This window comes from Apus apus, chromosome 9 (genome assembly GCF_020740795.1).
Source record: "Apus apus isolate bApuApu2 chromosome 9, bApuApu2.pri.cur, whole genome shotgun sequence".
In the NCBI taxonomy this organism is placed as follows: Eukaryota; Metazoa; Chordata; class Aves; order Apodiformes; family Apodidae; genus Apus; species Apus apus.
In genome coordinates this window covers 21,214,285-21,228,435 of record NC_067290.1, presented here as the reverse complement: position 1 = coordinate 21,228,435, position 14,151 = coordinate 21,214,285, and the positions used below count along the sequence as shown (strand labels likewise).

The following is a 14,151-nucleotide window of genomic DNA, read 5'->3' as shown; positions in this document are numbered from 1 at the left end:
TAAAGGTTCCCAAAAATCTTTAAAAATAACTGCAGAGATGTTTATTCAAGGCCTAAGGCTGGGCCAAATAGAGTTTGAGCTGTGGCTTTTGGGGAAGGCAGGGCAGGAGAGGGAGCTGTGGCTGGTGTTGGGTGAGGGGGCTGCAGCAGAGGGTCCCTGCTGAAGCCTTCTTGGGTAGCAGGCCTGGGAGTGACTCGGTGGCTGCTGCCAGAGAGAAGGGGGAAGGGGATGGGCTCTGATGATCTGAGCACCTTTCTTTGCTCTCTCAGGTCCTGGCTTCCCTTGCAGGGAACCTGGGTGCTGGGGAAAAACAGGGACATGTGCTGCTGAGCTGGTGGCACTGATGGCAAGCGATGTCCAACATAACCACATTATTTTTTCTTTTATAGAAATGCATTAAAGAGACTCTAAAATAATCCTCCTGAAAGGAAAAAACCCAAACCAAACCGAAACAACAAACCCAACAGTCTTTGGTGGTGGCTGCTTTACCTGCCAAGCAGCAGGAGCACCAGCCTGCTGGCCGGACTAGGCTGTGCTGCTGCTGAGATGGGAGCTTTGCTGAGAGCGCCTGTGTCCGGCAGCTCCGGCCGCTGGGATCCAGCCCCCCAGGGCTGCCCGAGCCCCCCAGGGCAGAGCGGGCACCCACCCCTCGGCGGGCAGAGCCCCGAGCTGTGAACGGCGTTGCTCGTGGGCGTTTGACACTTTCATAGCATCTGCCCGACAAGAAGAGGGTTTCTCCTGCAGCTGCGACCGCCGAGCCCCGGGGCTCACTCCGGGGTCACTCCACAGGAAAAGCAGATTTTCCTGCACCAGGAAAACCGCACCTGGCCTCGTCGCTCGCAGCTGCCCGCGGGATTTCTGCCCTCCCCGGCCCCCGGAGCTGCCGAAGAGGTGAGCGGGCTGTGGGGGCTCCCCCTGCCCTGCCTGCCGCCTGCCCACCCAGGCTCTGCCCGCTGCGGGGCGACCACCGGGGGGCTGGGGGCAGCGCCTTGGGGGCTCTGCCGCCCCCGCCCATCCCCGTGGCACCCGGCCTGCCGCTCCCTCTCGCGGCGGCCGCTCCCAGCGCAGGCAGCGGGGTCCGGCCCCGGGACCCCCTCGGCAGCGGGGCAGGGGGAGGGGGGGATGCGGCTCCAGGGCCGGAGGTAGGAGCGGGACCCCCGGGAGCGGGACCCCCGGGAGCGGGGCGGCGGGGGTGCCCAGAGGGGGTGCGGGGGGGCTGGCCGGAGATGGGGAGAAGGGGGTGAGCGGGGTGGGGGGTACAGCAGCTGTGGGGTGTCCCGGGGACAGCGCGTCTTCCCGCCGGCGCTTTCTCCTCATCCTTCTGCGCGGTGGTTTTGTCTGGGGGCAGGAGGCTGCGGGAACGTCGGGTGCCGGGGGGGGGGGGGACGGGGTGGAGCCGCCGCAGGGACGGGGACAGGGACGGCCGGGCTGCTCCTGGGAGAGCGGAGCCCGAGCTGCACAGCCCGGGTCAGCGCCGGGAGCCGGGGACACCGCTGCCTCCAGCGGGGACGTGTGCCCAGAGGATCTGCCCGCACCCCCTCTGCCACCAGGCTCTATGTGGGACCGAGCTGGCCATGGAGAAGTTGTACTTTGCGGGGAGCAGCGCATGGACGATCAACAACAGCTCTCTGGGGAACGGCAGCCTCCGGCTGGAGAACCAGACCTCCGGGAGGAACAGCACCACCGACCCCCTGAAGAGGAACGAGGACATGGCCAAGGTGGAGGTGACCGTCCTCTGCCTCATCCTGTTCCTCGCCCTGACTGGCAACCTGTGTGTGCTGCTGGCCATCCACACCACCCGGCAGAAGCACTCCCGCATGTACTTCTTCATGAAGCACTTGAGCATCGCTGACCTGGTGGTGGCCATCTTCCAGGTGCTGCCGCAGCTCATCTGGGACATCACCTTCAGGTTCTACGGGCCAGATCTCCTTTGCCGGTTGATCAAGTACTTGCAGGTAGTGGGGATGTTTGCTTCCACCTACATGCTTTTGCTGATGTCCCTGGACCGGTGCTTGGCCATCTGTCAGCCACTGAGGTCTCTGCACAGGAGAGCAGACCGAGTCTCTGTCCTCCTCACCTGGTTGCTGTGCCTGCTGATCAGTATTCCTCAGATTCACATATTTTCCCTGAGGGATGTGGGGAATGGAGTTTATGACTGTTGGGCAGATTTCATCCAGCCCTGGGGTCCTAAAGCCTATGTCACCTGGATAACCCTCATGGTCTACATCATCCCCGTGTTGATGCTGAGCATCTGCTACGGCTTAATCAGCTTCAAAATCTGGCAGAATGTGAAGCTTAAGACAGCCCACGGGTCCAACGCGGGTCGGGGCTCCAGCTCCCGCAGCGGGATGGCGTTTGCCAGGGTCAGCAGCACCAGGCTCATCTCCAAAGCCAAGATCCGGACAGTCAAAATGACCTTCATCATAGTCTTAGCTTTCATAGTGTGCTGGACTCCCTTTTTCTTTGTGCAGATGTGGTCCGTGTGGGACACGAACGCTCCGCAGGAAGGTATGTCCTCCCCCTCCTGTAGCCCCACGCTTGCTTCCCTCAGTCACTGCAGGGACACCGACTGCAGGCTCCTGGGCTGCCAGGGACAGCCAGAAACTGCTCCCAGCCGGCTCTCCAGGGGCTGGGAGGGGGGCAGGAAAAAGACCTGAACACGGAAAAACCACCCGACAGGCAGCAGTGGCCGTGCCTGAGCTGCCCGGGGCAGGAGGGCCAGCTTAGCCCCCTGCAAGCTCTCCGCTCGGGCTCAGGCTCTGGAGGTGTCCGCTGTCCCTGGGTGGGAGCTCAGCCCTCCCGGGGCCACTTGGGGGTCCCTGGTGAGTTGATTGCCCACCCTGGGGGCTGGGACGTGCCGAGGGAGCTCAGCCCCATGCTGGCTGCAGGAGAAAACTGTGCAGCATTAGCGCCCAACTCCTTTTCTTTTGCTGTATCATTTTGTCCTCACTGACGACTTTGCTTTCTCCTCCTTGGCCCTCTTTCCCTCTCCTCCTGTTTCCATGCACCCTGGGGCTGTGCTGCTGTTATTTTATCTCTAACTGGAGCATGGTTGCTGCAGAAAGCTACTGATATATGAGCAAAGACTTTTCCTAAAGGACGTGGTGTCACTGATTTGCCATTTTTTATGCTTGGTGCTGGCTGCTCCTACCATCACTGAGGCTGCTGACAGAGTAGAATGCACTACCCTCCTGGTTCTCATACGCTTGTAGCTGTGCAAGTGTGTGCTGTCCCTGGGCAGGGGGTTCTGAGGGTCCCTCTGCACCTGCAAGGAGAACTGGCCGAGAAACAAAGGAAAAACTCTGCACAACTTTGTCAGGTGGGAGAAAGAGATAAAAAGCGCACCCAGGGATGACAGCTTTTTGTTGAGCTTGGGTCCATCTGTCCAAGGAGTTGAGTCTGGGGATGGCAAAGGGTGATGAGGAGCTGGGACCTCTCCTAGCTCCTTGCAGCCCCGCCGGGCAGGGCACTGCTCGCTGACATCCCGCACTCCTTTCCCTTCTTCAAGTCCATTCCCACTGTACGTTGCTCACTGGGAAACCCACTGTCTCCTGCAGCCCGTGCACATCTGTTCTCCCACAAACCAAAGCTGGTAGCCTCGCTCCAGTTCTCCTAACTCGCCTTTACTTCTTCCCTCTGATCCTTTTGTTTCAGGTGCAGACACAAAGCACAGCATTTAAACCTCCCTTTGCGCTCCAGGCAGCTGGCTCCTGGTTTACCACCTGATTTAGGCTGATCAAAACTTCTAGGTTTCAGATACGACCTGGGATGAAACAGCGTCTCTCTTTTCTGCTGTGTTTCCAACCTGCCATCTCGAGGGCTTCCACCTGACTTACCGGCAAACAAAACCTCTGCGCTCTGCGGGTCCCTGCGGCGAGGGGCAGGTTTGGCAGCTGCAGCCTGCCCGCTGCCCCGGGAGCCTGTCCCTGCTCACCCTGCGCAGACCCCCGCGGCCTCAGCCCTTGCTTCTCTGCTTTGCTTCGCTTTCAGGTCCCGAGGGAAGCTCCAGCTGCCCGAGTTGCAGCAAACCCCTTTCCTTGGCGTCTCCTCGGGACCCAGTGTCTGCAGCAAAGGTCGGGGAGTTTTGCCAGCGGCTTTCATGGCATGGGGAGGAAAAGCCTCGGGCCGGTTACTGTGGGCAGTGAATGCTGGAGAGCCCGGCCCTTCCTCCAGGCCCGTCCTCCTCCTCGCGGGCTGCCCCGCGGCACAGGAGGGGCGGCAGGGCCAGACCTCCCTGCAGGAGGGTCGGGCTGTGCGGGCTGCGCTCCGGGCAGAGATGCCCTGCGTCCTTCATCTCTTCTCCTGGGCAGGAGGGGCTGGGGGGGGCAGCCTGGCAGGGGGTGTTCCCGCAGCAGGGAGGGCGCTCGGCTCTCGCCCATCCTGCAGGCTTTGCAGTGGCACCGTGGCGGGGGCGGGGAGGACACAGGACGGCAGGACGCCTGATTAAGAAAATGTTTAGTTTTCTCTAAATAGGGTGTCACAAAGAGGGTGTCCAGACAAGGGAAGGTCTGTTTAGACCCACCCAAATCCTAGTGAATCCCGAGCAGGCAGCTGGCAGGGTTCTGCCCAGGCATTTCATCCCCCAGCGTGGTGAGATGCAGACTTCGGGTGGTAGCAGGGAGATGCCTGGTGCTTGCTCTGCTCTGGATACAACTCCTACTCCGCTGCCCCTGGCACCTGGCCTTCACCTTCGTGGGGTGCAAAGGCTGCTGCGGGTTGGTGTGTGTCAGGGGTAAAAGATAAAGCCTTGAAGGAAGCAAACTGAAGCAGCCCTCCATGTCTAAAGTGATTATCCTAAAGCAACAATTGGAGAAGTCCCGCTCTGCTGTTACTGGTCCACTTCAGTAGCTTTCTACACAGGTCTTCCTCACTTCATAAAACAAATAAGGGAAGGCAAGTGAAGTGCAGGAGCTGCACCCTTGCCCTGGTCACGCTGTCACCCTGCCCTGCACCCCAGCTCTGTGGAGCTTCAGGGCCAGGCATGTGACAGCTGTAGTGGCTCTTCTGTCCTGGTCTAACACTCAGCTGTAATCACTCCTTTGCTGCCATACAGACCTGAGGCCTCTGTAAGTGTGGGTTGGAGCTACTGCTTGAGTCAGGTGTCGGTTGCAGCACCTGGGATTCTTCACAGAATGTGAGTTTAAATGAGGTTTCAGCTCCACACACCTTACAGGTAATTTAAGTTAGAGGTAGCACTTTGAGTCAAAGTTGGCCTGAAGAATCTGTGAAGGTTATAGCAGGGCTGGGAAGCAGTGTAGCTCTGTTGTATTGGCTCCTTAATCTTGGGAGCTGCTGCCCTGAACTGTGGGCTGTGAGGGACAGTGTCTGTCTGTGCGTGGGCATGGGTGAGCTGCCTCGTGCCTGCAGCCCTGCCCTGGGCACAGCCTCCTGCCCCTGCCCAGCCCTCCTGGCAGAGCCTCATCCCCAGCTCGGGGGGATGATCACAGCCTGGGGAGAGGGAAAGTCCCCAAGGGGCAGAACTTGCTCTTTGCAGCCCTTCCTGGGGGCAGGGATCCACACTTGAGGCCCGCCCTGCAGTGAGCTCCATGAAGTTCAATTTTTCTCCCTCAGAGAGAAAGAGCTGAGTCAGCCATGGCTGGATCTTTTTTAAGTGGATAGAAATGCTGTGATGTATTTCAGGTCTTGCACCCAGGATTTGTAAGCCATTCCCCATGGTTTCCCTCTAGCATACACTTGGAATTAAAAGTGGTTGGGCCAGACCTCACTAGAGGAGGAATGATGCAGAAGTTGTTTAAAGGTGAATTTGGAAACTAGTTTTTATTATTCACACTTCTTTTCTAGTTTAAAAACTTGAGGTGAATTTTTGCAGAGGCAGAGAGGGACCAGGAACAGCCCACCCCGAGTAGGCATCCTTGCTGCTGGCCTGTTCCCTAGGAGCACCGGGAGGCTGGAAGATGGGCTGAAATCACAGGGAGCAGAACTCAGGCTCTGTCCCTGCCCGCTGCAGCTTCCCGGAGGTGCTGCCCCCCCGTCTTGGCTGCGAGTCCCACCGTCCCCTTTCTCACCAGGAAGTCACGGGTACTCGGTGCTCTGGGAAGGGAGAGCAGCAGCCGGAGACTCGGTGTCCTGGTACCCGCTGCCGCCGGCGGGGCTGGGCTGGCGGGCACTGTCCTGTCGGATGCTTTTGGTGATGGGGACAGCTCGGGAGCAGGGGATGCCTCAGGGCTGGGGGGAGCCTGGCTTCCCCGCAGCCTGAGAGGATGAAAGCTGCCAGACAGCCCCAAACTGGCCGCTGGTGGGGAAGAACGACCCCCCCAGCTCTCCCAGTTCCGGGTGCTGCTCTTTGCCATGACAGCTCTGAGGGGCCCTGTCCCCCCCTGCTTTGGGCACAATGGTCTAGTGGGAGGTGTCCCTGCCCAAGGCAGGGGATTGGACCGAGATGATCTTTAAGGCGCCTTCCAAGCCAAACCATTTATGATTTTCTGATAATGGCAAATTGTGCAGCTGATGCTGGGGCAGCTCAGCCCTGCCCATGGCATTTCTAGGGTGATGCTGAGCAGGCAGCAGTGCAGGAGCTGAGCGGGGGAACCCAGCTCTTCTGGGGGAGGAAACCTAAACCCAAGTTTCTTAAACCTGGATTAGCTTCTCCCCTTTATTCACCACCTCTTCTTTACTGAGGCACTGAGAGGGGCAGGTGAGGAGGCTCTGCAATGCCAGCAGAGCTGGGGTTGCTGGGCAGAGCCCAAGCACCCCCAGGGTGCTGGTTCTGCTGCCTGTGCTGTGCCCTGACACTGCTTCCCTTTCTGCCCTGCAGCCTCCCCCTTCATCATTGCCATGCTCCTGGCCAGCCTCAACAGCTGCTGCAACCCCTGGATCTACATGCTGTACACAGGGCACCTCTTCCACGACCTGGTGCGGCGCTTCCTCTGCTGCTCCACGCGGTACCTGAAGTCGCGGCCGACGTGCGACCTCAGCGTGGGCAAGAAGAGCAACTCCTCCTCCTTCGTCCTCAGCTGCAAGAGCACAAGCCAGAGGAGCTTCATGCAGCCATCCCTGACGTGAGGGCATGGCCTGCTGGGACCTCGCTCCACCACCCTGCTGCCTCCAGCACTTCCCTGGGAAAAGCTGGGATCCGGACAGGCACGGGGGTTCTGTATAAATAGGTGTATATATGTCTGTGTGCCTGTCCGCATGTGCAGCGGTCGTTATTTAACTGAGGTGGGAGAGGGGCACGACTTTAGTGACCTGAGTTTCAGTGCTGCCTGGGACTGGGCAGCAGGGATCTGCTTCTGAGCACCCAAACCCTTGACATTGGTGGCTTTCATGCCACCAGCAGGGGCAGGTTTTGGCCCAAATGATCCACATGCTGCTGGGGCAGGTGTGCTGTGGCCCTGCTGGGTGCAAGGGGCTGAGCTCAGGGTGGCGGGTGCCACCTCAGGGACAGGGGCATCAGGCACCTGGCCCCACCCCCCCCTCCAGCAGGGATCCCTCAGGATGCCAGCGCCCGGCAGAGCCACAGACACTGTGCTCGCAGCACGGGGTGCTTGCTCTGCTGGAAGCGCCGAGTCCCACCCCTGCTTCCCGGCCTCCCTGCATCCCTGCATGGTGCCAGCCCTGCCTCCCAAGGGGGCCAAGGGGAGCAGCAGAGACAGGGCTGGGGATAAGCCTCCCCAGGGACAAGGCCAGCACTTGGGCTGCATGAGGCTGTGCACACGGGTCAGCAGGAGCCGGGAGAGCAGACGCAACTGCAGGGGCAGAGGGTCTGTGCAATAACAGGTTTGCTGAGCGTGCTCAGGGGCTTCTCCGAAGGCAGGAGGGTGGGATTACAGCTGGGGTCCATGGGTTTAATGGAAAAACTCCAGTCCCTGGAGGCCAAGCTTTTGCTCTGGGATTACTGCAGGTCACTTTTAGCCAATGCCAATGTGATTGTCTTGCTCTGTGACACGCAAGGTCATGCTCATGGCATGGATTTTTAATTGTCAAGAAATACTTGTAAATAAAGTTTTCTGACTGTGTCTCAATGGAAAGTGGGAGGGGTGGTGCAGAAGGACCAGAAGCCTAAGAAAATGAAGGAAACCAAAGGGAAACAGTGTTTTAAATCCAGGACCTAAGTGTGCTCAGTGTGATGTTTGGTTTGTAGAGCACTGCACCAAGCGCCCGAGATCTGCCACCACCTGACTCCACAGCATGAAGCAGCTGGGACCAGCCTTGGGTGGGTGGGATGGGGGCTGAGGTGCAGCCCTGGCTGAAGGCACCTGGAGCTTCTCCTGTGACTTCAGTGGCAGCAGAATCTGGTGACTGCAGAGGGATCCTCCTGCCTTTGCTGCCGTCTCCTGCTCTGCAGGGAGGGATGTGTGGAAGCCAGGCCTGCCTGCAGCCACCTTTGGCCTTGCCTGTTGGGAATGAATATGAAAAATGCTTTTCAATGTATATGTTATTTTTTCACTGTCATCAACAGGTACATTTTCACCTTTCATATCCTGGCATCCCTTGATTTTTTTCTAGTAGCTTCAAGTGAGCTCTCAGCCCATTTGCTGAATTTGACCCAGCATGTTCAGTCTCAGCTTATTTTACCAGATGGGTTCAGATCCTCAGGAAAGCATTGAACCTTTCCCTCCCACGTTCCTCTTCTTTCTCCTTGAGAATAATTACCTCCTGCACAAAACAAGGAGGGAGGGCCCAGGGACCTGGAGCATCCTCCATCTGCCAGTAAGAAACAAGGTGGGATGAATTTTCCTGGGCCTGATACACAGAGGAAGGAGGAAGTTCTGGGAGATTTGCCCTGCAAACCCTGGGTGCAATCATCAGCTGCAGTTAGGGGGGTTGGGCAGGCAGGGCTGTGCCCCCGGTGTGGGGACACTGTCATCCCCAGCCAAATGGCACTGCTGCCCACTGCAGAGCTCCGCAGGAGCTCCAGGCTTGTTTATTGAAGGACATGAGCAGGCTGCTGAAGGGCCAAAAGCCCAGCAGAGGTGATGACTGAGCAGTGCATGCTCCATGGGCAGGGAATTCATCGACTGCTGCATGGGGAGGTCACAATTTTGGAAGTGTGTTGGGTTCAGGCTGTGAACTGCTAGAATGAGATGCCATTAAAGAGAATATAATCCCAGTATTGGTTTTAATGATTTTTATTCCCACAAAAAGCTTTAAAAAATGCTCACGATAAAATGTATTTGGAGACATTTTGCCCCTACAAATATCTAACTGTTTGTTGTCTTGTTTTTTTTTATAACTCCATCCATCTCAAGGCCGGTGTTGCTAGAGCCTGGGTTCTGTATTGCTACAGAATAATGAAAGTCTGCAATCCCAAGCCATTGGACGAGCACCAATAGAAAATCTGGCTCTTTCTTGTCCTTGGCATGGTACTACAAGAAACTTTGGCTCCAAGTCTTTGTTGGAAGCCAAGGGAAAAAAGCACACGAATACAATTGAGAATAACCTCTGAACGAGACCTCCTGGGCCCGGCTTCAGCAAAGCACTTAAGGCTGGAGCCAACAAAGCGTTTAAGTGCCTCGGAGTTAAAGCACAGCTTCATGGAAGATGGACCAAACAAAGTAATTGACAATACAGGGGAGGAAGTAGCTCCAAACTGGACCTTTTTCCCCTTGTGCCTGTGTTGCCTCTGCAGCTGGATCAGCTGGGAGTGGGGAGTGTCCTGGAGGAGGCTGTGTCGCCCGCTGCGCCCCACGTTTGGGGGATGCTGAGGGAGGGGGCAGGATGAAGGCACAGCTGGAGACAACAGCTCACCCAGCACCACACCAGCAAGGGCTGCAAATATTCTCCCTGAGAAACAAGCCAACCTGTCCTTAAAGCCAAGCTAGTCATGTATCACAGGCCACGTGCTCTGGCTGCCCCCCGTGCTGCAGCCCCGCAGCACCAGCCTCTGCTGGACCTGCACCACAAACCACTGCCACACTGCCACAGTGCCACACTGTCACACTGTCACACTGTCACACTGCCACAGTGCCACTGCCACAGTGCCACACTGTCACACTGCCACACTGCCACACTGCCACAGTGCCACTGCCACAGTGCCACACTGTCACACTGCCACACTGTCACACTGGAACGCTGCCACACTGTCACAGTGCTACAGTGCCACGCTGCCACACTGTCACAGTGCCACACTGTCACAGTGCCACTGTCACACTGTCACACTGCCACACTGCCACAGTGTCACAGTGCCACACTGTCACAGTGCCACACTGCCACTGCCACACTGCCACACTGTCACAGTGCCACAGTGCCACACTGCATCACTGCCACACTGCCACAGTGCCACACTGCCACTGCCACACTGTCACACAGGGACTGGCAGCTGCCAGTGGCCCAGCAGGCCCAGCACATACTCCCAGGGGTGGACACAACATTTCATGCACTAACTGATCTGGATTTCAAAGCTTTGCTGAAATGCAAACACACATGAAATAAAAAAAAGGTTTGTTTTCACTGCTCTACCCACAAAAGCTTTGTGCAGCATGATTTAATACAGAAGCTTCTTCAGCAGCAACTATTTGCAGCAAATAATAATTCATACACAAGTATTTCTCTTCCTGTGGTGCTGGAGCAGCAGGGTGGAGAAGCAGGCAGGGTTTGTCTGTTGTCCAGCAGCAGCCCTGCGTGCTGGCTTCTCGCTTTGCAGCTGCAGGTCGAGCCCAGGGCTGTGGTCCAGGAGATGCCACAGTCCCTCCTGCAGGAGCAGGGCATGATGCTGGGGGGTCCTGGAGGGCAGAGGGCTCTCCCTGGGCTGCTCAGTGGACTTTGCTCCTCCTACAGCTGCTGGCTTTGGGCTGGAGGAAGGAGCATCCCGGTGTGCCTCTGTCTGCAGGCAGCATCCCCGACAGCCAGCTCTGCCGTGGGCAGGGGCTGGCACCAGCGTCCCTGTGCCCCAGGGCAGGGCACGCCGGGGGACACCTGTGCAGGGGGTGCTTGGGGGGACCTAGGTCTCCTTCCGGAGAGCAACTCTGATGTTGCTGCAGATCTTGGAGAGGGCCTCGAAGAGCGGGTCGCAGAAGGTGTGGATGCAGAGGGAGTAGATGCGGCTGACGCACTGGATCTCGATCAGGTAGCTCTTGATGCAGGGCACCACTGCCCAGATGTGGCAGAAGGAGATGAGGGCAAAGAGGAATCCCCAGATGACAGCCAGGGGGATTCCCAGGATGGCAGAGAGCAGCCGGTAGCACCAGTACTTGCTGACGGTGAAGGTGGTGTAGCTGGTTTTCCAGACGCCGTCAAAGCTGTATGTTCCCACAGGCTCAGCTATCACATCCTCAAAATCCACCTGGGAGGAGAGAAGGAGGTAAGAGAGGCTTGTGCAAGGACGAGGACTGGCTGCACGGGGAGGGGAGACCCTGAATATAGGGGTCTGTGGAGAGCCAGGGCCAGGCTGGGGAGCGTGTACCCTGGCAGGGGCCTCAGCCCATCCCCACCCTTTCTTAGCATGCAGGGACACGGGCTGCTCGGCGAGAAGGTGGTTTGTGCTAATAAGAGTCCAACAACCCTCTTGATTTATGATTTATTTATTTGGATACGCAGAGGGGAGGTGCTCAGCTCTGTCTGAGCTCTGCCTGGGAGATGGGCTTGGCCCTGCCCTCCCAGGGGTAGTGCTAGTACGTGCTGGTGCTGGGAGTGTCTGTGAATGAGAAACACTCTTAAAAGCCTCCAAACTTCGTGGAGAGACCTCATTGCTCTGCAACTCGTTTCCAGGGAATGCGTGAGCCAAGCTACTTGCCTGGAAAAATAGCATGGCTTTTCCTTGGGAGGCTGGCGTGTCAGTCTGAAGGTTTATGTTAAATTGCAACGTCTGTTCTGGTTTGGGAAGCACTTGGATCATAAAATAGTTCTGTATCATCTTTAATTTCCTGCAGATAATGCTGGTGTGGGTTAGGGGCCAGCAGCAAGGTGGGCTGATCCTGGGGGTCCCGTCGGCAGCTCCAGGAAAGCCCCACTGCCAGGTGGGGTGGGCAGGGAGCAGCAGCTGCCCCAGATGATGAGCTAATCAGGGATCAATTGATGAAGGGAGTGTCAGGCTATAAGAGGGGAGGCTCTGCCTGTTGCTCTTGTTGATGCTGTACCTGAAGTGGGCTTGGAGAGTGATGGGGACAGAGGCTGAGCTGAGTCTGGGAATGCTACAAAGGCCTTGGAGACCAGCAAATGCAGGTACTACTTAGTTGCTCTGCTGGCAGGGTGGGGTGGGATTGGGTGCTCAGCTAAGCCCCTGTGGCTGGTGCCACTTCTGTGACCGTAAAGTGGTCTTGAGTTCTGGCTGCTGCCCCTTAATGCCCAGGAAGGGTCTGTTTGTGGGCAGGGGAACTCTGCAAACCTCTTGGTGCCCCTGGGGGGACCCTTCTGCCTGCTGTGCTCTTGAGGGTGGTGGGTGCTCTAATGCTTCTGGTTTCCCCTGCCCCTAGGAGGGTGGGGAGGCTTTGGCTTTCCTTTGGGATATTGTGCCTGGTGCCCCCTGCCCAGAGCTGGCTCTGCCCCCCTCCCTGGCTGTGCTGTTGTTAGAGCTGGAGGAACATTGATCTGCTTGTCCAAACACCCTGGAAACTTCCAAAGCAGGTGAAGCAGCAGTGTGGCTGTGTAAAGGGGTGAGCTTGAACACCCTCTTACAGGCATTTGGGGGTTCCTGCTTGGGAAAAGGCTGGGGCAGGCAGGGGAACAGGGCTGCTGGGTGGGGCTGGGGAATGGCTGGGAAGGGGCTGGTGTTGCCCCAATGTAGCTAATGATGTAGCTGGGACACAGGCAGGTGTCCCCTGCGTGCTGTCTGGCTCTGGGGTGGGCAGGCTGGGGGCTGTCCTGTCCTGGCCACCCTGAGGGCTGCCCAGAGCCCCAGCTGGTGGGACGTGCTGGCATGGTGTGGCACAGATGTGGGATGGGCTGCTGGGAACAGCTCGAGATAGTGAGGTGCCTGGCAGCTGTCATGGGCATGTCTCGCTGCCCATCTATGGCTGCCACTGTCACAGCTCATCTGGGGGGCTTTTAATTTGGCCATGCTGGTGGTTTTAGCTGTAATGGTGCTTTAATGCACCAATGCAAGCTTGCATTTCACCACTGCAGTCGAGGTCATAGCCTGTTCCAAAGCCTTTGTGAGCAGCCTTTGTCCCTTTTGGTACGTCATCCTCTTTGATCTCCCACTAAAGCTTTCACAAAACCCTTCCATCTCCTCCTCTTCTCCTTTGGGCCAAAATTATCTTTGGCATCATGCTAACAAAGCTTTGAGCAACCAGGCTCCAGTGGTTAGCATTTTGGAAAATGCTTCCCCTTTCAGCTGGGTCCTTTTGATCAAAAATGGACACAGAAAGTTTGCTGCTCCCTCCTGCTGCTGTGAGGGAGGAACAACTGTCTTCCACATAGGACAACAGGTATCTGAGTGGTCTCGTGCTTGGGTTGTCAGGTCTGGAAGATTAACAGCCTTTTCCCAAGGTTCCCTTTAAATTAGTGATATGGGCTGGCCCTGGTTTATTTTTGGCTCCTGCCTGCCAGTACAAAGGAAAGCGCCTCTGTAAGTTTTCAAGCTACAGCCCGTGAAGCTGGAGGGTGCACTCAGAGAACGGGAAATACTGGGCGAGCTGGAGCTGGGCACAGCCCACAGGCACTTGGCTGGTGCCTGGGCACCCTGGCAGCCCTCACCTTCCTGCAGCCCCAGGGGCACAAGCTGAGGACAAGCCCAGTGCAGAAGGGCAACCCCGAGGGGCCGGTTGCGTTAGGGAGGCAACGGCGCTTCCGCAGCCCGCCCCGAGGAGGGTCCTACCTTCACCACGTCCTCGTTTATGTGCTTGGGGTCTCTGTTCACCAGGTCGATCTCCTTGGTGTGCTGGTCCTTGATGATGATCCTCTCATCCAGCTCGTTCCCGTCCTCTGCCATGGCTGCTCTGCCGCCCGCCTGGCTCCGGCTGCGGTGCCGGGAATGGGGGCTCTGCTGGGGAGGGCAGGCAGGCAGGCTGCAGCTCCCAGCAGCTGCCCTGTGCCCCTGGCAGCTCTCCAGGCTAAAATTAATGTTGTGCCTCCTGTGGCTGCCCCGAAGTGTCCCTTAAAGGGGCTTTGCTGGGGACAGCCCCCGTGGTGTCACCTCCGGGTTGCTGGGCAGCTGGCGGCCCTTGAGCAGGGGTGTGTGTGCATCCTCTTGTATTCCTCTGAGTCCAGAGAAAGTTGAGGAAGTCCAACAGACCAACCCACAGATCCATAGTG

General features: G+C 57.6%; 2 protein-coding genes across 2 annotated transcripts; one reads left to right on the top strand and one right to left on the bottom strand.

Annotated features, from left to right (window-relative positions):
- The first annotated feature begins 1,132 nt into the window (after positions 1-1,132).
- On the top strand, positions 1,133-8,163 carry OXTR (oxytocin receptor). Its single transcript, XM_051627607.1, has 3 exons — positions 1,133-1,142; positions 1,551-2,508; positions 6,776-8,163. The coding sequence occupies exons 2-3, from the start codon at positions 1,575-1,577 to the stop codon at positions 7,021-7,023; spliced, it is 1,182 nt and encodes a 393-aa protein (XP_051483567.1). The 5' UTR covers positions 1,133-1,142; positions 1,551-1,574; the 3' UTR covers positions 7,024-8,163.
- A 910-nt stretch (positions 8,164-9,073) lies between these two features.
- CAV3 (caveolin 3) lies at positions 9,074-13,944 on the bottom strand. Its single transcript, XM_051627611.1, has 2 exons — positions 13,715-13,944; positions 9,074-11,242 (listed from the first exon to the last, which is right to left on the bottom strand). The coding sequence occupies exons 1-2, from the start codon at positions 13,826-13,828 to the stop codon at positions 10,901-10,903; spliced, it is 456 nt and encodes a 151-aa protein (XP_051483571.1). The 5' UTR covers positions 13,829-13,944; the 3' UTR covers positions 9,074-10,900.
- Between the last annotated feature and the right edge of the window lie 207 nt (positions 13,945-14,151).